The following is a 22,879-nucleotide window of genomic DNA, read 5'->3' as shown; positions in this document are numbered from 1 at the left end:
ACCTGTGTGTGTTGTAAAGCAATACGACGCGTAGCCTATAATTACCCTCAGTTTATTCTGGGAAATTTCGGGCACCCGTTTCTATTACACTGGGTAATACCTAAATTCCGATATACATTGCCTGTGTCACTAGTTTCATTTGAAATCAATATTAACCATTGTGATTGCTTTATTCGGCATAATAAGGAAAGTTATTGTATGTCGGGTTAAACAAAAACAAATATGTTATTGTTAGGATTTAGGATAGGATTCATAAGCTAGCTAACAAAGGACAGATTTAATGTGTTTATTTTCAGACGGGTCCGACTTTTTTTATTTAAATGATGATGATTTTCGACAGATTCCCCAGTGGCAATGACCATGAAGCTTCATGGAACGTCAGGACCATGCAGATACTATTGCTACAAGATGATCATTCCTTTCATTTCCTTAATTATTTTTGCTTAAATGGCCCATGCTTCTCAATACCGAAAGCTGACTTGAATAAATTTCTTAGCTATATTTACCAATCACGGAACTAAGATATGTACTAAACTTTGTATTTCAACGGCGTTATAAAAAGAAATGATGACGGTGGTTTGTGTTATTACTAGTAGAGGAAAAGGTCGCGGTATCGTTCGTGGACGACACCATTATCCGATAGGGGTGCAGTTTGTTATTTTCGTATATTTTAAACCTCTCTTCGGAGAGAAAGCCTATTACCGTTTATCCAGATAAGAAGGCACGAAATAAACTTAAGGGTTTTAAGTTGTTGTGTTCATTTAGATATTGAGCATGTTTAGAATTAAGGGTGTTTCCCTGACTTTGTCCCATGGTAGTTTATGGAGGTGAAGCTTTCCATTATAAGTTTGTTTGTCTACATTCTACTACTGTAATTTTGTACAGATTACTCATAATTGTATTATCCTCTTCTGCAGGACTAGGCCCAACATTAATAATGAAAATGAATGTCCTAGGTAGCTGGCTATCTATAGTCTTAATGGATCCACTAGAGCACAGTGTATTAACATACGAAAATTAAAAAAAAAATACTTCTCGAATTCAATATATTATATTCTTGATATATTTTAAATTTAAGTTACTCAATTTATAGAAAAAAAAAATCGAATTCCTAACCGTTTTTGTTTTTGTCAAAATCATTATAAGAGTTTTAAAAAATGTGTCGGAATTGTATGTTCTTTTTTCATATGTATTAATCTTAAAGAAAAGCAAGATAAGTGTGTTCGTGGTGCTGCACCAGATAGACTTTCTAATGAAATCGAGATGGTAATAGACAGACATAGATATAACACGAGAGCTTCTGAGACATTAAATGTTGTTCCCCCGATACCAAACACGAATAAAATGAAAGAACGATCACTGAGGGTCGCAGGGGAAAACATATGGAATAACATACATTTTGACATTCAAAATTCAATTTCCATTAATGCGTTCAAATCGAGTTATAAAAACACTTTTTTATATAGGGAAATACTTTTAAAAAAATTTTAAATCTGTTCAATGTATTTTTTTATGTGGTGTATTCTTTTTTATGAACATCTTTGTTAACTTTGATTTTTAATCATATTTTTAATGTATGGTTCTCAAAGTTTAGTATTATTTTAGACTGTTTAATTTTAACATTTTTTAAGAAACTATGTATTATATAATTATGTATGTTGTTATGTTTTATGCTGGACCTTTTGAAAAACAACAATGTCCCCTTTGTTGGGACAACGTTGATATTGTCATCCAGTAGAAATATGTTTATAAATAAATAAATAAATAAAATAAAAAGATATTAAAATCACTGATGTAGCTTAAAACTAATTTTTCTTTTGCTTTACGGATGGAGTAACCGATATCGAAAATAATACAATGTTTGAAATATTTTTGAATTCAAGACGTCTTTTTTCTCGATGTTTTGTATGTGACTATTTCGCTTTGTTCAACTGGCGCTAAATTGGATCCACTGGAGCACAGTGTATTAACATACGAACACTGTGCTCCCCCTGGTGCCAAATTGGGTCCACTTGAACAGTATATTAACATACGAAAAAATATTAAAATGCAGTTACTTATTTCTATTTTATATCACTGTGCTCCACTGGCGCCAAATTGGGTTCACTAGAGCACAGTGTATTAACATACACAAATATATTAAAATGCAGTGACTTATTTCTATTTTATATCACTGTGCTCCACTGGCGCCAAATTGGGTCCACTTGAGAAAAGTATATTAACATACGAACAAATATTAAAATTCAGTGACTTTATTTATATTTTTATATCACTGTGTGCTCCACTGGCGCCAAATTGGGTCCACTTAAGAACAGTGTATTAACATACGAAAAGATATTAAAATTCAGTGACTTAATTTCTATTTTATGTCACTGTGCTCCACTGGCGCCAAATTGTGTCCACTTGAGCACAGTGTATTAACATACGAAAAGATATTAAAATTCAATGACTTATTTCTATTTTATATCACTGTGCTCCACTGGCTCCAAATTGGGTCCCTTGAGCACAGTGTATTACCATACGAAAAGATATTAAAATGAATTACTTCCATTTTATATCACTGTGCTACACTGGTGCCAAATTTGGTCCACTGGACCAGTTACCGTAGTACTATTTCTATTTCGGAAGTAAATAAAGGCATAAATGGCGCTCCATAGAGAAGTAGAGAATGCTCCATCGTCAGAATGACGCTCTGAATATCCTCCAAACGACGATGACAGTGACCTTGTAAATATAAATAACTGGCTATGCAATCAACAACAAACTAAGCTTAAATGTAAATAAGACAGAGTTCATGTTTATTGGTTCGCATATAAAATTATCAAAGCCATCAAACACAGACTTAAATATTATTATAAATGGAATCCCCCTTCAAAGGGTTTCACACTGTAGGCCTAAACACCTAGGTGTTCAAATTGATGAATATCTAGCCAGGAACAAACATGTTGAACTTATTAAAAACAAAGTTCTGCCAGGTTTGTTCTATCTCAAAAAAGCTAGTTATTTGTTGCCAAAGCATCTCCAGACAATGCTATATAAAACAATTATAGCCCCCCATTTTGACTACTGTAACATCATATGGGGCAGATGCAATAAACATCTAAATCATAAACTTCAAGTGCTTCAAAATAGGGCAGCAAAAATAATCACTAAAAAAAGAAAGTATGATTCAGCTACAGAGGCACTTGGAGAACTTAATTGGAATAATCTTGAATGGAAACTTACCTACAACGAAAAAGTCTGAATGTATAAAATAACAAATGACTTAACTCCGACTTATCTATCTAATAAATTTACTCAAATAAAATCCTCATATGATACAAGATCTAAAAATGACCTATGTCTAGTAAAGCCAAACACAGAATATAAAGAGAAAAGTTTTTCCTACCGTGGAGCCAAAATTTGGAACGAAATCGATATAAACACAAAAAAATGCTCTTTCCCTAAACAATTTCAAAAGATTAATTTCTTCTTAATTTAAGCCTGTTTTGTTGTAATTGTTTAGCTTTTCTGTTTTAATTTTATCTACTAACTAGAAAATCTTTTAATTCATTAATATAAATTTTTTATTTTAATTTTTTATTTATTTATTTTTTTTTTTCAATGTATAATTTTCTTGTTTGTAATGTAGTTTTATTTCTTTTATTCGGCCTCGTGGAAGAACACATTTTGTTGTGAACGAGCCTCCGTTTTAAAATAAAGAGTTATTATTATTATTATTAAAGGTATATATGAAATGTAAGCAAAAACTCAACTTTTATGCGACGCAACATCAATAAATGATCTATACATACTAAAATAATGGAACCTACGGTGAAAATCCTACCAACACTATGTATGGTGAAGGTGAAATTTTACTGGACCATGTTTCCCAGACGGAGTTTCAAGCGCAAATAGTATGCGTATGAAACGCCATATGTGCCAAAATGTTTATCTTTTTACTAACATTAAGTCAAAACTCCGCCTGGAACCCAGACTAGCTCTTACACTATACATCATGCTCTTACACTCTATTGTTAATATTCTCTCATGCAACTTTTCTATGCTCTTTTTGTAATTTTTCATGCTTTTATACGCTTTCGTTATATATGCGGTCTGAAAGAGCAACATCAGAATGTTTACGCACGTGGCGTGACAGCCATAAAATGCATTTGTTCGACGGCTGTAACATATAAGTATAGGCTTAGTCCTAAAAAAAATTATAAATCAAAAGAAACTATTTTATATATATAATGTTATGACAATATTTTATAAGATAAATGTACCTTAAATATGATACATTTAGGTACACTAAAAGATTGTTTTTTGCCTTGCAGCCAATGCATTACAACCTTTTCTTATAAAATATTGTCATATAAAGTTAAACTAAGAGTTAGGCTCGATATAGGCCTACTGCATATTTTTGTTTTCCATTTTTTAGGATTAGGCCTAAACTTGTTAAAAAATACGGCCAGTGACCAGTTACAAACAACTATTTTGTGTTTTTTTTTCACGTTTGTTTGGCAAATATAATGATATCAACAAAACCCTATTCAATGTTGAGAGATGCGCTAACATTTTGCTGAGCTGAGAATAAGTGTACATTCGTTGGTTGAAAATGGGCGCCGTACCCGTAATTTTCCCTCTGATAGAACATGTACATTTGTAATTGGAACGAAAGGATGAATTTCAATTTCTGATCAAATGATCATTTTATTCAGATTTACTTTATGATTTGTATAGCAAGGTTGTAGAGGGAGCAATTTATTTTGATTATTTAAACGATAATGGAAAATATCATTTTTATTAGGTGCTGATATTTTAGTTTTTGGTTTGTTGCATATCTTTTTGATGTTATTTTAAATATGTTTTGATGTATTAATAAAGAATTTAATTGTTACAACTGAAATTGAAATTTTTAATAGGATAGTTTCCAAACATATCTCTCTCTATCTTGAAGACAATTATATTCTTTCGGAAGTCCAGGGAGGCTTTCGACCTTCGTATAGATGCGAAGATCATATCTTTGTTTTAAAGAGTATAGCAACTTGTCGCTTACAACAGGGTAAGCATACATACATGGCCTTCTTGGACTTCCGAAAAGCATTTGATAGAGTATGGAGAGACGGCTTAATGAAATCAATTTGGAATACAGGAATAAGAGGAAAGGTATGGAGGATGATTGATAAGCTTTATGCTAATGTTAAAGGTAAAGTCTCCTCTGGTATAATTGATACAGATATTTTTGATATTGATCAAGGAGTAAAACAAGGGTGCGTTTTATCACCTGTTCTATTTAGCTTCTACATAAATGAGTTTACCAAAATTAAGATCCAAGGATATAGGTATTAGAGTAAATGATACATGGATGGGTAGCCTTTTTTGGGCTGATGATATTGTATTATTAGCAAACAATGAACTGGAAATGAAAAGAATGTTAGACCTTGCAGAAAATTTTGCTAAAGAATGGAAATTATGCTTTAATTTTGAAAAGTCAAATATACTGATAACTGGTAAACGTGTTGATAAAGTAAGACAATGGAAATTAGGTAATGGCTTTATATCTGAAACTGAATCATATAAATATCTCGGTGTACATATTTCTCGTAAATTAAATGACCATATACAAATTGAGAATGTTATAAACAAGGCCAACAGCCATTAAGTCGCGTGCTACAATGCATAGTGATACCAGACCGACAGACAGACCGACAGACAGACCGACAGACCGACAGACAGACCGACCGACATAGTGAACTAAGAGTCGCGTCCACGCGACTAAAAAGGTCAAAGATTAATAGCGTACGTTAAATCAATTATCAGTAGCTTTGATAACTTTAACAGAGTATATTATGGGGATACTCTGTGGAGATCGATAGTTCTCCCATCTATCAACTATGGTTGTTCAGTATGGTGCTCTTTAAGTAGAATAGATATAGATAAACTAGAGCGTCTCCAGCTCCAAATGGCGCGTTATATCTTAAAAGCACCTCGAAATACACCTTGTGCCGCCTTATATGGAGAGCTTGGTTGGTCTCCAATTAACGAGATTCATAACGCTCTTCGTATGAAATACTTCAATAAAGATGGAAAACTATCGATGGCCAAAAATTATGTTTATTGGAATGCTACAACTTAATTGTGAATTTAAAGACTTAAGGTAGACAAGTTTCTATCTTGTATAAACGATATTCTCTTGAAGTGTAATTGTAAATCTAAAAATATTTTCACCACTCTCTCAAATTATAAAGAAGTCTACTTTCCAATTTCTGAAATCTTAAGAAAACTTAACTCTATAATGATAGATGAATGGAGAATTGAATTACAAAATAAATCAAGTCTCCACATCTATGAAACATTAAAATCAAAACCTGGACTTGAAAACTACTTAATTGATAAAACTAATTTTGAAGGTGCTGCATTAAAATGTAAAGCTCGTTCAAATACTCTACCTTTGAATGATAGAACTGCAAATTGGAATATTGATAATAATAAAAAATGTAAATTATGCGGTACAAATTCGGACAAAGACATCCATCATTTCATCCTTAATTGTCCATCTTTAAATAATATACGTAATCAGGAATTATTTAATTTATATGTGGATATGTATAGAAATGGCAGCAAAGATATGTTTTGGATAGTTTTTGTAAAAGATACCTAAAACAAGCATGGAAATTTCGAACTGATTTACTGAATTCCATGACTCAATAACTATGTTATCTACATTGCTACATTAAGTAAATTGAAAAAAAAGGGGGCGGGGGGAGGGGGTTGGTGAGTTTTTCGTAATAAGCTGTGTTTATCAGTTGATTTTAATTAATACACTTTTACTATATCTTGTTTTGTATTCATTTGTGTAAAGTAATGATCTACTGTATGTATCGATGTCAATTGTGGGTGGGGATAGTTGCTTTTGCCTTTTTTTACTTTTCTGTTAATTGTTATATTTTATATTGTGAAGGATGCACCTTTGTGCTAAGTGTGCCACCGATCTAAAGGTGTAATTCCAAATAAGTAAATAAATAAATAAATAAATAAACTGTCGAAAAAATGCATTTTCATGGCAATCGTGGCACTAGGGTAGAGTAAGGTCTAGACCAAACAGCAACCAACATACTGGAATAAGCTATTACTATTCATAATAGGCCTTACGGCGAATGTTGAAAGTAGCCTAGAATTAACATCGCGTTCTTCATGAAGCATCATACTTCATATCATACTTGATTCCATAGGCTGTTATATAACAATACTATAATGCTAATATGGAATGAAAAATCATATGTCATTTTGTGAAAAATTAGCCTTTAAATCGGTAACATTTTCAAACGTTCTTTGAATTTCAAGCCATAATTATTAGCGGATCTTACCAAAGATGCATTGTCCCTTTAAAAAAAATATTATTTTCGAAAAATTTATGAATAATATGCCATTTTGTTGTCACATAATAGTTATCCACTTTGACCAACTTGTCATTTTGTGAAAAATGATCCTTTAAATCGGTAAAATTTCTTCAAACTTTTTTTCGAATTTCAAGCCAGAATTATTGGTGGATCGTACCATTAAAGATGCATTGTGAAAAAATAATTATTTTAGAAAATATATGCCATTTTATTGTATAATAGTTATCCACTTTGACCAAAAAATTGATCAGTAAAATATTTATTATTAACCTGATTAAACTTTAACTTTAAAAAAATAAATAAATAAAATATTGAAATTCGTAGAATTTAACCAAACTTTTTTTTTTCATTTTCTGAGTGATATCATTTTTCCTACGGAAATATTAACTTAACTAACCAGCCTGTTATTGGCGATGATTCGCTGTTGGTCTGGAATGAAATAAAGAATAAACTTGATCAAAACAACAAAATAACCTATTCAAAATATGAATTAATCAATCTTCATTTTTCATGTTTTGGAGGGAAATTACATCTTTAAGTAGTATTACGATTAAAAAATAGTAGAATGTTTTTATTGATAATAAATGCTGGATTTAAATGTTGATGATAGTTTTGGTCGTTTAGTATTAGAGTATCACGGTGTGACGTCACAGCGATAGAGGGCGCTGCATGGTTGCTAGCCAACCAAAAAATGAGTTCAACGCTACTATGTTGATAAACTGTAAAGATCTGTATTTCTATCAAATTATGTATCTTAGCTTGATTTTTTTTTAAATATGTAAAAATTAAGTCGATTCTAATCATTTTAGCGGCCCGCTATAAATCCCAACATGCGTCGCGCGCGGAGTGAAATTTTCATATTGTGATGTGATGCACCCACTTCGATCGATCGCGTGAAATGGTAAACAAATAAAAGAACCATAACTTTTCAGCTAAAATACCAGATATTGCCCAATTTGTATTAATGGATTCTGCCAAAAAAAGGAAATTATTTCAGCAACGCGACAACAGCAGGATAGTCCTATAGCTAGTGTACGATGTTCGAGAGTTACCGCTCTTTACCAACTAGGCCTACACAACTAAGCCCAACTAAGCTAGGCCTAGAAACGTCTAGGAGAGAACTTTCCACGCGACCTACTTAGGTAGTGCATTGTTTTTCTCTTTTTATCATAATTAACCGTATAAGACCAGAAATGACCTGGTTTAATGTTTTTAAAGTTACATAATTATAAGCATTATTTTTACAAAATGTCAACATTTGCAGGTCTAGTGTCTTTTTATTATTTATTTATTATTGTTTTTATATTATACACATGTATATGTGTTTTTCTGTTTTAATTTTGAAATATGAAGAAATAAAAAAAATGAAAACAGAAATATTGATTTAAGACTTGATACAAGTTCAGATTGACTCATTCCAACATGTCTGATAACCTAACAGGTACTGTAGATGATCAATAGAAATCCATTCATTACATGTAATATTAAAGTATTCACTATATTATTTTATTTGAGATGTAGAGGTTCGTTAATCCTATCAAATAATATTTGATAAATAGTCTTACAGTAGCTGAAATTTTTTTCAAAATCCCTTTCATCAGCTTTTAATTTAAAACCTATACGTTTACAATCATTTTTTTTAAACCACTGCTCTTAGTGACTCTCTCCAGAGCATTGGAATTGCATTGAACACACTTCTCCACCTTTGTTGGGATACCCACGTCTACACTCCATGAGGCAACGGGAATTCTTTCCCAATCTTCACTTACCAATTCCACACCAATTCCACCGTAAGGAGGATTTTTATGCATGTTAAATGCAGTGAGTATTTATTTCATTCACGGTTATTGTAAGAGGGGTTGTTGTAGTCTCTGCGTTTTCTGTTGACCTTTCTTTAGGCTCCATGTCAGCCACAGCACCACTCTTTGCACTACCCCCAAGGAATGTTAAAATAACTGGGAGGAAAAACATACTATGAAGTAAACCAAAAACGATAACTAAAAACAAAGTCTTGAAAAACGTACGGAATATGTAACCATTGGACATTGAAAGGACAGATATTCCAAACAAAGTGGACAGAGCTCCCTGGAGAATCGGCATGCCCAATGTAAATAGAGTTTTAATGATTCGGGCATTTTTCGAAACACCATCTGAAACTGTGAACGTGTAAGCAATGTGGGCTGAAAAATCTACACTGAACCCAATGCATAGAATGATATTAATCATAGAGATGGAGTCCAAGTTGACATCCCAGTGGCTCATAAACCCAACTACCCCTGCTTCTATAGATAGGATACACAACACTACCCACACAGAACAAATCGGTTGAGGGATGAAGATCAAAGATACCAGCATCATTGCAGCTAGAGCAATACCAAGATTTTGAAGTGTGTTTGGTAAGACTGCTGTGTACTGATCGAAGAAAATAAAGGCTGGATGATATACTGTGATGTCGTACTTTGATTGGTCGGCCTTGTCACGCATATCAGACATCATATCTCGTTCCCTATTCGATGTATTGATGTCTTTAGTTATTACTAGGCATCTTGATGCGATGATAACCCCATCATCTCCAAACGTGATGTCTAAAGAAAAATGTTCGAATGAAGGATTCGCAAGGAATTCGTACCTTAAGACATGTAATAATGTGTCAGTGTCGCTATCGTCAGATATGTTTCGAACATTAAGGTATCTGATGAAACTTCTCAGCCAGCAATCCGTCAAGTTTTCTTCGTATGTATATTCTGAATTCTCAAAAACTTCAAGTGTACTCAAAAGGTTTTCGTTAACAGCAGGTTCCAAACAATTCAGTTCTTCTGGAAATAAAACAAACACAACTGGTCCATACTTTTTAAAATATTGTTCTTCTAAGTCATAAAATGGTTTCACGTAAGAGTCATCCAATGCCAGATTTTGTAGTTGTAGGCCCTGCTGAAGATGTATTATCCCCCATATTGACACTCCAATGTATGCGATATAGGTGATAATCACAGCAGCCTTAGTAACTGAATGAGTGATGAATGGACCGAAGAAATCTCTGAAGAAAACCATGACAGCATGAGGAGATTCTTCTCTTGTATTGCCACTTCTTTTCCGAGATGGACCTCCAGAGCAACATATTGCATAACATTTGTTCGGAGAGTCATCCTCTGGTTTAACCCTTAAACACGTACCATAATGTCGATTTGCTCTTTCTCGTTTCCCACTAATTATCATACATGCTGCAAAGAATGTTACCTGGTATAAGTAATCAAATACAACGGCAAGACCCGTGTAAGCGCAGAAAATGCGCACGGATGGAAATACCGTTAAAACACCAACACCAAATGCAAGAGCGTCCGTGACACTAGTAATGGTTATGGATAGAGCGGCCTCAGACATGGTTTCCCCCATACGTTCTTCAACTTTCCCCCTAATATTCGTCTTTCTCCATGATGCTAGCATGATAAACATATCATCCACACCAATACCTATAAATAGAAATACCAGTTTAATGTTAACGAATAGTATAGCTTATTGTATATGATCTGTGCACTTTAAAATGAGAATAGGTTTAATTGTACTGTATTTAGAATAACTTCCTAATTTCCTGACATCTGTTTTGACTACGGGAATTTAACAACAGGATGCTGAACTCACCTTTCCAAGATACAACCTAGAATTGCCTGCGACAAATTCATACTATAGTTGCGGTTACAGTACCAAGTACATTTTTCACGGTTTATGTTTAGGGGTGTTGAACTGATCGTGTCACAACCAAACATAAACCTTTAAAGATGTATTGTCCCGCAAAATTATGAAAAATAAAGATTTTTAAAATCGGACTTTGAATAGGCCATTTTGCAGTTTTAATAATGTTGTTCACTTCCATCAGAAAAAAAACGGGGAAAAAAAATTATTTCACCTATAAAAAGACAAAATAAACAGTTAAATTACCCAAAAACTCATTGTCTTCCAGACAATTTCACCATTTTTTGCTTTAAATTACATTTTTGTCAGGTGAATAAATTTTTTTCAGACCCAATTTTTTGTGAGAGTGAATAACTATTATGTGACATTAAAATAACATATTCAACAAAAAAAAAAAAAAAAATATTTGTTTAGGGGGACAATATATCTTTAATATAATAGAGCTTAGTATCCTGTTGTTAGATTACCTTTTTTGGAATGAAGAGGCTCTCAGGCATACTATTATTAGTATTTTTATTAGGGAACCTTCAATTTGCGAAGACCGACAACACTGTTAATTCATTGTGCGCATGTGAAAATATTGTTTCCTCGCAATCCACATCGACGCACGCATGTTTAGGTCTAAATGACGACCGACAACACATCGTTTGATCTGACCTATATTGGTCGAAAAAAATGTCGGAAATCGAAAGCTCCTTCATTTCGGTCACTCAATGCAGAATTCCCACAAATTATGGCGAACCAACAAGGACAATTTTGCCGCTATAAATCTTTTAAATGTGTGATTTCCAGAAATCTATGCCATTGAAGATATTAAATAAAAAATTCAATTTCCTTACTTAGAATGAGAATTGGCGTGGTGGCAACAATATCAATGAACGGTACTCCGCAATACATGAGAAAACCAAACGCCGATACTACTGCAAAGCCCGCAGACACAACACCCATCAATGCCAACCATGGTTTGTTCTGAACGTTATCCAGACGAATGCTGGACCAGATTGCAAAGTTGATAATAATCGTAAAAGTAATTGTGAATGAAGTAAATACCGAATCGCTGGCGTGTTCCAGTTCAAGTGCGAGAGAACGCGATGTGTATCGGTAAACTTCAACCAAGTTTCCATCATAATTCTCTAAAGTTTCCAGGAATGCGTCTTCCCATTTATCGGCAGTTACGTCATCAATCCGGAGGTAAAAGTTTAACTGGATTGCGGCGGCTGTGCTAATGACATCTGTGTTGCCTTTAAGCTCAACACCACCAAATGAGCTACCGATAAACACATCTTCATATACGGGATAGGTGACGTTTTTTTCTCCTTTCATAGAAGAACCTTTAGGAAAGGTGTAAACAAAGCCATCCGTTTGACATTCTCCTAACCACTGCAGACAGATATCATCAAACTTTACCATACCCTGCGAGTCGGTTACTGAAATGTTGTGCACAATTTCAATTAACGTGTGCACCTCTGATATAATGCCTTCTTTGATTACATTACCTCCGTCTTTTGCCACTAGTATCGTCCTTCCGTATCGGCCTAGCGTTGTCAGGCGGTTAAAAGTTAGGCCTACGGTTTCATCAAGAATAAAAACATCTTCAACAACATTACGCTCGTCCCTAGATCGTCCGTTTGTAGGTGTAAACAATTGTTCAACATCTGTCTGTTTTTCGAGGTATATCATACCACAACCAAGTGTGATAGTAATTAAAACGGGTACAATTAAAAACGGGATGGGATGACGAGAAATAAATTTGCCATAGCGTTTATAAAAAGAAACGAGTCGTTTTTCTATGTAGTCAATGTGCACCATCTTGATGTATTGCAAAATGAATAATACGACCAGCTCTTTACTAATATAGGCAATCGTTTGCGACGCAATGAGTCATAGCAAAAAACACTCCCACGATGACGTAAACACACAGACTAAAATAAAATGGGAATATCCCGAACAGTTGGCGAGATTCCAAAGCCTGATGTGCATTATTCTACAATTTAAAAAAAAATGTAGGCCTATTTGCTGAGACTATTAGACAAAAATATAATATTAATTTGTAATATTATGTTGGTGATAATAGGTAATGTGTCACTAACCATGTTTCTGTGATACTTACATTATGTCTTTTACATTTTTTTGTAGATTTAATTCTTCATTAATCGGGTTTTTTATGTTTAGTTTATGTTTGTTTTAAGGTGGGGATAATAAACTATTTTTGTTTACTTTTTGCTTACCCTTTTGCCATACTTAATATCTTTTTGCAATACAAGTTGATTACATCATGTAATATTATCCACATTTACTTGTTGAAAATACAGATATTTTAATTTTTGCACTTTGATTAAAGTACTATTATGACGGATATTTTTTGTATTTTGTATTTTATGAATTACCAATTAATCAATGACCTATCAGATAGGTGGTAATCTCCCTGAACAGAGCTATTTTTTGTGAACCAGTTCACCCCTACTCGTGTACAATAACGGAACTGGGTTCTTTAGAGTGCACACGAATAAAACGTGTAAACATATGTAGATGATGCCTTTTTTTGTACTATTACTATAGGTGTTTGTAGTTCAGCTCCAATTATTCTAAATTATTATAGGAATACAACAGCAAAATTCTATTCAACTGTTGCTTCCTGATATTCCATACAATTCGTCTACTGTGTAAGAATAGATATGGTGTTTTGTTTCAAATAATTGTACTTGTAGTCACTAGCATACGAGAACAAAAAAACCAGAATTACTAAAATGAAAACAATCACGAAAAGGTGAGTATATTCATCATTTATGATAGTTTTAATTTTTTTGCAGCACCAGTTTATTATAAATATTTACTATATGTACTACTAGTTTTAATACCAATGCATTTTTTAGCTTCTTTTGTTATTTAAAAAAAAAATTATTTCCGTTCATCAACCAATAGCTAAAATACTCTGTACAACAGTATGATAAAATAAATTTACAGTTTTGTTATCCACTTTCATTGCAACAAGACACGCTGCAGCTAGTCTTGGGTAATAGTGGTAATATGAGCAGTTTGCTGTTTATTCGCCTTTATCTACAGATACTATTGGAACAATCGAGTGGAGATAAGTGCAGCCTGTTGCTGAACCCATCTGGTTCCGTTGCTTTGTTATCTTTACCTTAGAAAATAATCACCTAATATTACATTTATCTATCATAATTCTTTCTTCATCTTCATCGTTAACCTCAATTTAATTTATTTGTGAAATGATAAATGAAATAATGACAGCCGTTTTTATTTCAATATGTTTTTTTAATTCATTAAAGACCCCATTAAAAAAACAATTTTTGATGGCACGATCAGGTCACCTCAAAAGGTGATGTACACTGTTAGAGTTATAGTCGTATCATTAAATTACCATTGTTTGAACACGTCCCAGTTGGTTGATTCAGGAAATAGTGAATTGTTGTCAAAACAGCCGCGCAATTCAGCTATCGCTTCTTCATTCCATTCGGAATTCCCTAATTACGGAAATAGCTTAATTACCTCCTTTAACATTTTCATAGCAAAGATCAACATGGCGTCGTTTCTTGTAGGTTTATCATATTGCACATACGAGGGTAGAGTAAAATGCATTATGCACTTTAAAATCATCTATTATAAGATGTTAGCATTGGGATACTTTGTCTCAAGACAGTTACTTCTTTTATAATGTCGTCCTTCGCAGTGGTGGCGTTTTGGATGTATATTTAACATTAATGTTGCTAAAATCCCTGGGAAGATAATGGGGCCGCAAACGTACGACGATAAGTAATTCCGTATCTGGAGTACAGTACAGTCTTTGTTTAACTGTCCAGTTACGTATACGTTACCACACCATTGGCTATTTATATAAAATGCATACTCTACCGCCTTTCGATTTCCCTGATTGTATATACCTTATAAAGGTAAGACTCATAATTAGATTCAGGAAAGAAAATAAATAAAAAAATAAATGCACAATACCAAATGAAAGAAAAATGTAAAAATACAATATTGTTAAAACATTGCTTGTCATTTTCAGTGTAATGACATCTACACTTATTCCTCCAGTAGGTACTTTTAGTTTGAACTTTTTCTACATTTGTGTTGTTTATGGTGATCGGATCAATCCTATGTTGCCCTCTGCGAAAGTAAAACATAATTTATTTTGTCTTTTTAATAATAATATTACGACAGTTGTTTTTTCACCAGTCATTTCATTGCACCAGCTATTTCATTTCTATACTCGTCATTATTAGATGAAGCCACTTGACCATGTTATCTGCATATTCCACTGTATTAACATTTCGAGATAACACAGTCACTTGTATACAGTGAAAACAGTACAGGGGAGAACGCATTCATGTGGGTTACATGCTTTAACAAATTGAGAACGATCCTCCAGAAAGTTTCGTATCCATGATATGAGTTTATTATTTACCTTTATTTCATATAATTTCTTTCGTTTCAATTGCCGCTGAATTGTCTTGAATGTACTGGAAAAGTCAATAATAATTACCCTTACATTATTAATAATTATTATTTGGATTTCTTTCCAGATGTTCTATTATACCTACATTATGCAGGTAGTATGTCTCAGCATCTTCTACACCCTCCTCTTTCTATACGCAAATTGTTCAAATTTTATATATTTTTATTTCAATAACTTATTTAACAATTTTAATTTTAAAAACGTTCGAAGCATAGTAATCAAAGACGATAGTCATTGCAACAAGACACTTTGCTAATCTTGGATAATGGGGTAATATGAGCAGTTTTCCGGATTGCTGGTATTTCACATTTATCATCAAATAATTGGAACAATTGAGTGAAGAGAAGGAAGTTGGTGCCACGTGTTTTCAACAGCTTGTTGCTGACCCAATCTGGTCCCATTGCCTCATTTATCTTTACCTTAGAAAATAATCTCCTAACATTACATTCATCTATCATAATTCGTTCTTCATCTTTATCTTTATAAGTATTCGTCATCTCTCTATGCTGTACAGGTTGCATGTGATGCTCTAAGAGGAGGGGCATGTGACACAGCAATTGCTGGTGGGGTAGATATAATACTTACACCATCTGTTACAATTGGGTTTTGTCAAGCTGGTATGCTTTCTCCTGAAGGTCAGAGTAAAGGTTTTGATGCGTCAGCTGACGGTTACAGCCGAAGTGAAGATGTAGGAACAGTACTTCTAAAGCCACTTAAAAGAGCAATAGCAGAATTGCAGAATTTACGCAGTAATAAAGGGTGGGGCTCTAACAACTGACGAAGGACGCCAGGTATTGCAAACCTAAGTTTTGATGCTCAGATTGACCTTGTGCACAAAGCATGTTCAGCAGCGAAAGTAGACCCACGTGAAGTTGTTTATATCGAAGCTACTACAGGTACTAGGGAAGACCTCAAAATGACCGTTCCTTCAACAAGCATCCCTTGGCCTTCTGATTAAAAATATATCGCAGGTTGCAGTTCGTTTGATTCGGTGGTGCTAACGCACATGTTGTTTTTGAAGCAGCGCCATCTACAATGCAAAATCATTGCGAGGTAACGAATGGTAATTCATCAAATTCTGAGAAATCAAATATGTTAATACTTTCAGTATCGACATCAGAAGCGCTTAAGCAAACGTTTATCGACTATGGGAACTATATTTCACAAAGTTCGGTTTCACTAAAAAAATACGTTATATACTGCAAATGTCAGAACACATAATCATGTTTTTAGAGCAGTTATTTTAGCCAAGACCAGAAAGGAATTTGTGAATTTACTGCAAAGAAACTCAAACAGAGAAAATGTAGATACTCTAATCGAAGGAAAGGCACCAGAGGGTAATGTTATCATGAGACTAGTTTTTGTTTTTTCTGGCATGGGAACTCAGTGGTGGGGCATGGCTAGAGAATTAATGAATACACAACCGCTCTTCAAAAAAGTCATACAGGTAATTAACAAATATGACACGTTAAACCAAACTAAAATATCACTGTTAAAATCATTATAGTACATTACTGATTTGTTTAAAAATAGAGGATTGACAATTACCTTGGACAAATTGGAGGAAGATGGTCGCTTATTCAGATGTTGACAGAAGAAACTGATAAAAACAGGATAAGCAACGATACAGGTTTACACAGTTTTTAAGTTAAAATAATCATTGTAGTACAGTATTGCTAATGTTCAAACGCAGTGTTGAATGAAATTGCATAATTAAGTTAATCGATGAAATCTATAATGATTTATGCACATTCTAACAAGCAGTGAATGTTTTTACTTGATTTTTTGATAATTATCTCGTAAAAGATTCATACATACATATACATACAGTACTGTTGATATCTTGAAAACTTGAAAGAAGAAGAAAATTGTGTTTAAATATAATATTATTTGCTAAAGTACTTAATATAGACTACTCTTACGATGTTGCTGCAATACCAGTGTCAATACTATTATTCAAAAGCCAAACTAGTTTATCCACTGTCGTTTAAACTTCAATTTAACAAGTTGCTTTCTAAGTTTTAATTTTATATTGTTGCATTGTCTTCAACAGAAATGTCTCAAGTCTGCATTTGTAGCGTCCAAATTGTATTAGTCGAACTGTACAAGCATTATGGAGTAATTCCAAGTGCCATAATCGGTCACAGCGTCGGAGAAGTAGCAGCAGCTTATGCAGTGAGACTCCTTTCTATGAAAAATGCAGTTAAGGTAATCTATAAACGAGGACATCTTTTCAGAAAAAAAGTGGGTCTGGTACAATGGCTGCTGGAGTTTAATCCCAGATGTATAGACGTGGCAGCTATAAACAGCCCTACGCAAATTGTATTGTCAAGGAAAACAGAGTTAATCAATTAATTCACATCACAGCTGAATGAAGATGGAATTGCGACAAAATTACTAAGGGTTAATAATACGTTTCACAGTCGTCACCAAGAAGGTTTAAGGAAAGAATTTCTGAAGAAGACAAATTTTCTAAAGAAGAAAACGTTTTCCACTAACCATAGACCAGTTGTTCCAATGATGTCAACTGTAACTAACCGTTATGTTACTCTACAAGAGGCGAATGATCCTGCTTACTGGTGGAGTAATATTCGCCAGAAAGTGTGTTTCAGAGATGCAGTAGATGCCATACTAAGGAACCGTTACATTAGATTTTAGAAATAGGAGATCATCTAGCGCTGTCACCAGCAATTAAAGACATTTTAGCATCGAAGTCGAGCAAATCAACCGTTAACTTTATCACTCATTCTCTTAAATGACCACGTGATATTAATAACTCTTCCAATGATAATCTCAACTTTAATATATCATTAGCACAGATGTTTATATGGGGCTATCCGGTTAATATGACACGAAGTTTTCTAGGATCTGAGTGTGAGGTAGAATCCTTACCATTATATCCATGGCATGGCAACGTACAGATTGTTCAGAAGCAACTTCCTCAAGGAACGTTATCATGTGGTATCCATTCTTTCCATCCCCTTTCAGGAAAACCAGACACATCAGCGAACTTTTCCTCAAACAAAGGTGTTCAGGTTTGGAAAGGAACTATTGGAATCCACGATGAGCCATGGATTGCCGATCACGTTGTTCAGGGTAGTGTAGTGTTTCCGGCTGCATGATTTGTAGAAACAGCAATAGCAGCGCATCAAAAAGTGTTTTCACCTCACCTAATTATAAAAGATATGCGTTTCGACCGTTTTATGTTTGTTTCTGATGAAGACACAACCGTTGAAACAACAACTGAATTGGAAACTTAAGACACCGCATCATTCAGATTTTGCTCACTCAATACACAACACATACAATTATGAAATTAATAAAAAATGAAAGACACGTTTGTTCTATCTATGATAAATAGATGTCCCGAAGAACTCGATCGAACTGGATTTTATGCCTTCAAACAGCAAGTTGGTTTCAATCTTGGTGAAAGTTTCATGTGTATCGAAATGGTAAACCACAACAGACTGGCTGACGAAGCACTTTTTTTTTATATCAGAGCACCTGATACTGTTGCTGCACAGTCCAGTCGATTCTACATCCATCCCGCCTTGCTAGATGGTATCTTGCAAGCTATGGCAGGCCTTGAACGTCTAAAAAATACAGTTCAAAATCCCACATCAAAGCCCGATGGTCGTGTTTCCAGATCTATTGAAGGAATGTATCTTAAAAAAGACGTATTATTTCCGGACAGTGTATATCTTCATTTTAAATTAATGAGCAATGGCGAAGCAGACATTTATGGCAAAGTTTCTGTTGCTAATGCAGAAACTTTTGAGATCATTGGTAAATTTTCAAAAATCCGTTTTGTATCGGTTGCTGGTCGTAGTGAAGACAACATCACTAAAATATGGAATAAGGAATGGGTGCCTAACGACATGGGAATGAAATCACTCGATCCAACAGGTTATACTTAAATAACAGGAAATGACGAAGAGTTGTCGTTAAATCTCCAGAACCACTTGAATTCGGTTGGACTTCAGTCTGGTGTTTACAATGGAAATGATTTTCAAGAAGAGAAATTAACTATGGGTGGTAATGAACCATTGTTAAATATTATAATCACGGTTAAACCAAGTGACCAAAAAAACCACGACCAACTTCCCAGGACAACATTTTTGGAACTGCAATCTAGTATTGCAGAAATGTGTACCAATCTCTGAAAAGCTTTATCAACCCAGAAAAACATAGATCCAAAAATATGGCTGATTACACGAGATGGGTTTTATGTCGCACATGATGACGTAGTTAATCCATGCCAGGCTTATGGTTTTGGTATTTGTGCGGCACACGAAAATCTAGACTTTAAGCTCTCCATTTTGGATATTCTATCAGAAATCAGCAATATTACAACGGCGGATTGGTTATTGAAATACATCTGGGGCAGTGACAATGATAAGATAATTAGTTATCCGCATGGTAGAGCGGATAACTCCTTGTTATTGTATGAGATCAATATTTTTTTTCTGTATTATGTTTCTTTCCATCCTTCCTTTTTGTGGATCGCGTTTCTCTAAAATGTGTGTTTGACAACATATGGGCATTTACGTGAAGTTGTGCACCTCCTATTTTTGAATGACGTCATAGCTGCAATTTCAAAAAATTTTAATTACGTGGGTCATTAATTTCATCTTTACAGTAAATTTTAATCTGTAATAGCTCGTAAGAATAAAATGTGGTAATCACGATTAAAACGTTTTCTGGAAGCTATTGGATTGTAGATACGAATTCATGTAAACATTTTGCCAATCAGATGTTGTGACGTCATCATATGGCCAGTTGAATAAAAAAAGTCGTATTTTCATATTTTGCGTAATACTTCATCACATTTAAAAGGGTGCGCATCTATATTTTACGTATTCAAATTTCTTCTACACGTTAATATGTTGTTCCTGAGATAATTTCCTTCTGAAATTGCTGTCTAAGTGTTTCATTTTGATACCGTCGCCATGTTAAAAATTGGAATAACTGGCGGGTCCTGTAATTTCACCTATTCTACACTGTATGTAATATGTATACAGATTATACTGTTTGCATGTATATACTATATGACACAAAATTGACAGAATTCAGCACTAACAGCATATCATATTCTTCAGTTCTTGTCATAATGCCATAATCTTTATCTGTGTGCAATATTCCAACGTATGACGTGCACGTGGCGTTTGTCGTGGTGCGGATAACTAACTCGTCAAAGTGACGAGTTTCATGTCTAGTTATAGCATTACGTATGAATGAGTCGTCAACTGAACAAACAAGGTGTATGTGTATCAGTTGTGTATACGTGATAGTTATTACTTTCCTTGTAATCATTCGTCATCTAATTGGAAATTTAACATTCTTTCAGTTTTAAAACTGGGAGAGCTGTTGCTGACAAATTTCCTTTATAAAAAAGAAGAAACAACTCTCTCAAATTGGTAACAGTAAACATTGAATCCTTCCAACTGGTTTCATCTGAAACTCAAGGTTCTTCTCAAGAGGTAAAGCCGATTGTAATGTTTTGTAGAAATTCAGAAAAGTCCTCGTTGGTGATTGGTGTTTGTTCTTCAAACGAAATGAAGTCTACAATACAGTGCAACAACAATGAACTGTTAGAACTAGAGACAAACCTTCCACCTTCACATGTAATTGTTATTGTCTCGTCATACACTGTTCCGTTTCTTACTGTTCGTGATCTGAAACCAGATGGTGTAACGATTGTTTGCCTAGATTCTACTGAGTATAAACATTGCTTAGCTGTAACACACATGGCTGAAAAAAAATGGGTCACAATGTTTTGATTGTAATTAAAGACTTTCCCGAGGAGTATAGTTTGGTTTCAGATGCCTTTCCAAGATTCATTGAAAGTAAAGATGTAATGTCTGTCTTAAATGGACACATTGTTGGCTGTGTGATTATTTAATGTAAAAATTGTTTTCTTTAATATAAAGAAAATGTAATTATCTATTAAATAAAACCATTTAAAAAAAAAGTTACAGGTAAAAAAGTGTACTTTTACTCATGTGAACAGCGCCCGTGATCTTTATTTTCCCAAAAATAATCAAAATATGTTTCAAGGACCATGACTACTTATGTTTTGATATTTCATTTGCCTATAAATGAAATGTGATTTTCCAATTTATTGGCGGCCATTTTGGATTTTGGCCGCCATCTTGAAAAATAAATTACGACCAGAGTGGCTCCTAGGCAAAAATCAATTCGTAGGAAGCTCCATGTCAAATTTGGCGCTTTTGTCCACCGTGTAACGATTTCCTCAAAATTTGTTGTTAAGCCACCTGACTATCAATACAATAAGTTTGATAAAACAATACATAGGTCATTAGTAGACGACATATTTTTGTTTTAATTAAGTAACAAGTTTATTTTTGGAGTCATTTATATAGCTGTTTTACTTTATCTTTTTGATTATTTTACCGTTCAAAGGAAAATTAAAGGCCATTAAACTTATCTTAAAAATATCTAAAAAATATCCAAAATATCCTCTAGGTGCCGTATCTAGTAGGCGTAGACATAGGCGATCATGTTCTGCCACAATTTGTTTCTGCTTTTCGCTTTCGTTAACAGGTCCACTCCTTGATGTTTTACCTCGTTTTCTGTTAACCACTCAATTAAACTTGTCATCCACATTAGTCGTCTTCTACCCTGCTCCTCTTTCATTTTATCTCCGGAGATACCCCTTTCACACCAACCTAGCAACACCGGGGTTTTAAAATAAAATTGTAAATGTCGCCCTCTATTTTGTTTGTTTACATAGCGACGATCATTATAATCATTTTAATTGATAATATTTTAAATTTAATAATTATTTTCAAAAGTCTCAGAATTCATATAATGTTTTTTGATACTTCTTATTTTTTAGACCCTCTATATATTCTGTACAAATATTTAAAGTATTTTGAAATAATACTAAAGCAATGAGTTATCGTGTGAGGTTGACTTTTTGACCTAAAAACTCCGGAGTTTGATGTTGGTACCTTTCACACCAAAACACCGGGGTGTTCCCGCAGTTCGCTCTCCGGAGAATTTTTAGCTGTTCAACCCCGCAGTTTTAAACTCCGGAGTTGCTTGATTTTACCTTTCACACCAAAACACCGGGGCGTCAACTCCTTATATAATACAGATAATTAATACCATATTCGTCATTTAAATTTCATTTTTGAATACGAACGCCAATGTCGACAATGGCGATTCAATTTTGCCTGGTGATTTCATTTTTTTCGATGTCAACAAACGACGACGAAAGGTAAGCAAAAACTGCGTACAAAAACTTCAAATCCCAACTTTTATGCGACGCAACATCAATAAATGATCTTTACATAATATTATAGAA

The 22,879-nt window shown here is 33.9% G+C and overlaps 3 protein-coding genes across 7 annotated transcripts in view; 1 reads left to right on the top strand and 2 right to left on the bottom strand.

The window, feature by feature from the left end:
• LOC144840072 (corticotropin-releasing factor receptor 1-like) overlaps positions 1 to 22,879 on the bottom strand; it is a 347,896-nt gene that overhangs the window by 128,009 nt on the left and 197,008 nt on the right. The gene's annotated exons all lie outside the window — the stretch shown is intronic.
• Positions 8,650 to 12,909, bottom strand: LOC144840064 (patched domain-containing protein 3-like). The gene is made up of 2 exons (XM_078695725.1): positions 11,912 to 12,909; positions 8,650 to 10,852 (listed from the first exon to the last, which is right to left on the bottom strand). Exons 1-2 carry the CDS (start codon positions 12,879 to 12,881, stop codon positions 9,195 to 9,197), a joined length of 2,628 nt encoding a protein of 875 aa, XP_078551851.1. The 5' UTR covers positions 12,882 to 12,909; the 3' UTR covers positions 8,650 to 9,194.
• Positions 14,614 to 17,904, top strand: LOC144840970 (uncharacterized). The gene is made up of 5 exons (XM_078697082.1): positions 14,614 to 14,628; positions 16,037 to 16,308; positions 16,783 to 16,996; positions 17,083 to 17,179; positions 17,603 to 17,904. Exons 1-5 carry the CDS (start codon positions 14,614 to 14,616, stop codon positions 17,902 to 17,904), a joined length of 900 nt encoding a protein of 299 aa, XP_078553208.1.

Source organism: Antedon bifida, chromosome 4 (genome assembly GCF_963402885.1).
Source record: "Antedon bifida chromosome 4, ecAntBifi1.1, whole genome shotgun sequence".
Taxonomy (NCBI): Eukaryota; Metazoa; Echinodermata; class Crinoidea; order Comatulida; family Antedonidae; genus Antedon; species Antedon bifida.
The sequence above is the reverse complement of the archived record's forward strand: the minus strand, read 5'-3'. Positions and strand labels throughout refer to the sequence as shown.

Excerpts from the sequence above, each read along its gene's own strand:
- LOC144840064 (XM_078695725.1), bottom strand. The coding sequence starts at position 12,881 with ATGGTGCACATTGACTACATAGAAAAACGACTCGTTTCTTTTTATAAA. Across the intron at positions 10,853-11,911 it reads CACGCCAATTCTCATTCTAA|GTATTGGTGTGGATGATATG; the intron begins GTAAGGAAATTG and ends TTCTATTTATAG.
- LOC144840970 (XM_078697082.1), top strand. Across the intron at positions 16,997-17,082 it reads TCTTCAAAAAAGTCATACAG|AGGATTGACAATTACCTTGG; the intron begins GTAATTAACAAA and ends GTTTAAAAATAG. Across the intron at positions 17,180-17,602 it reads CAGGATAAGCAACGATACAG|AAATGTCTCAAGTCTGCATT; the intron begins GTTTACACAGTT and ends TGTCTTCAACAG.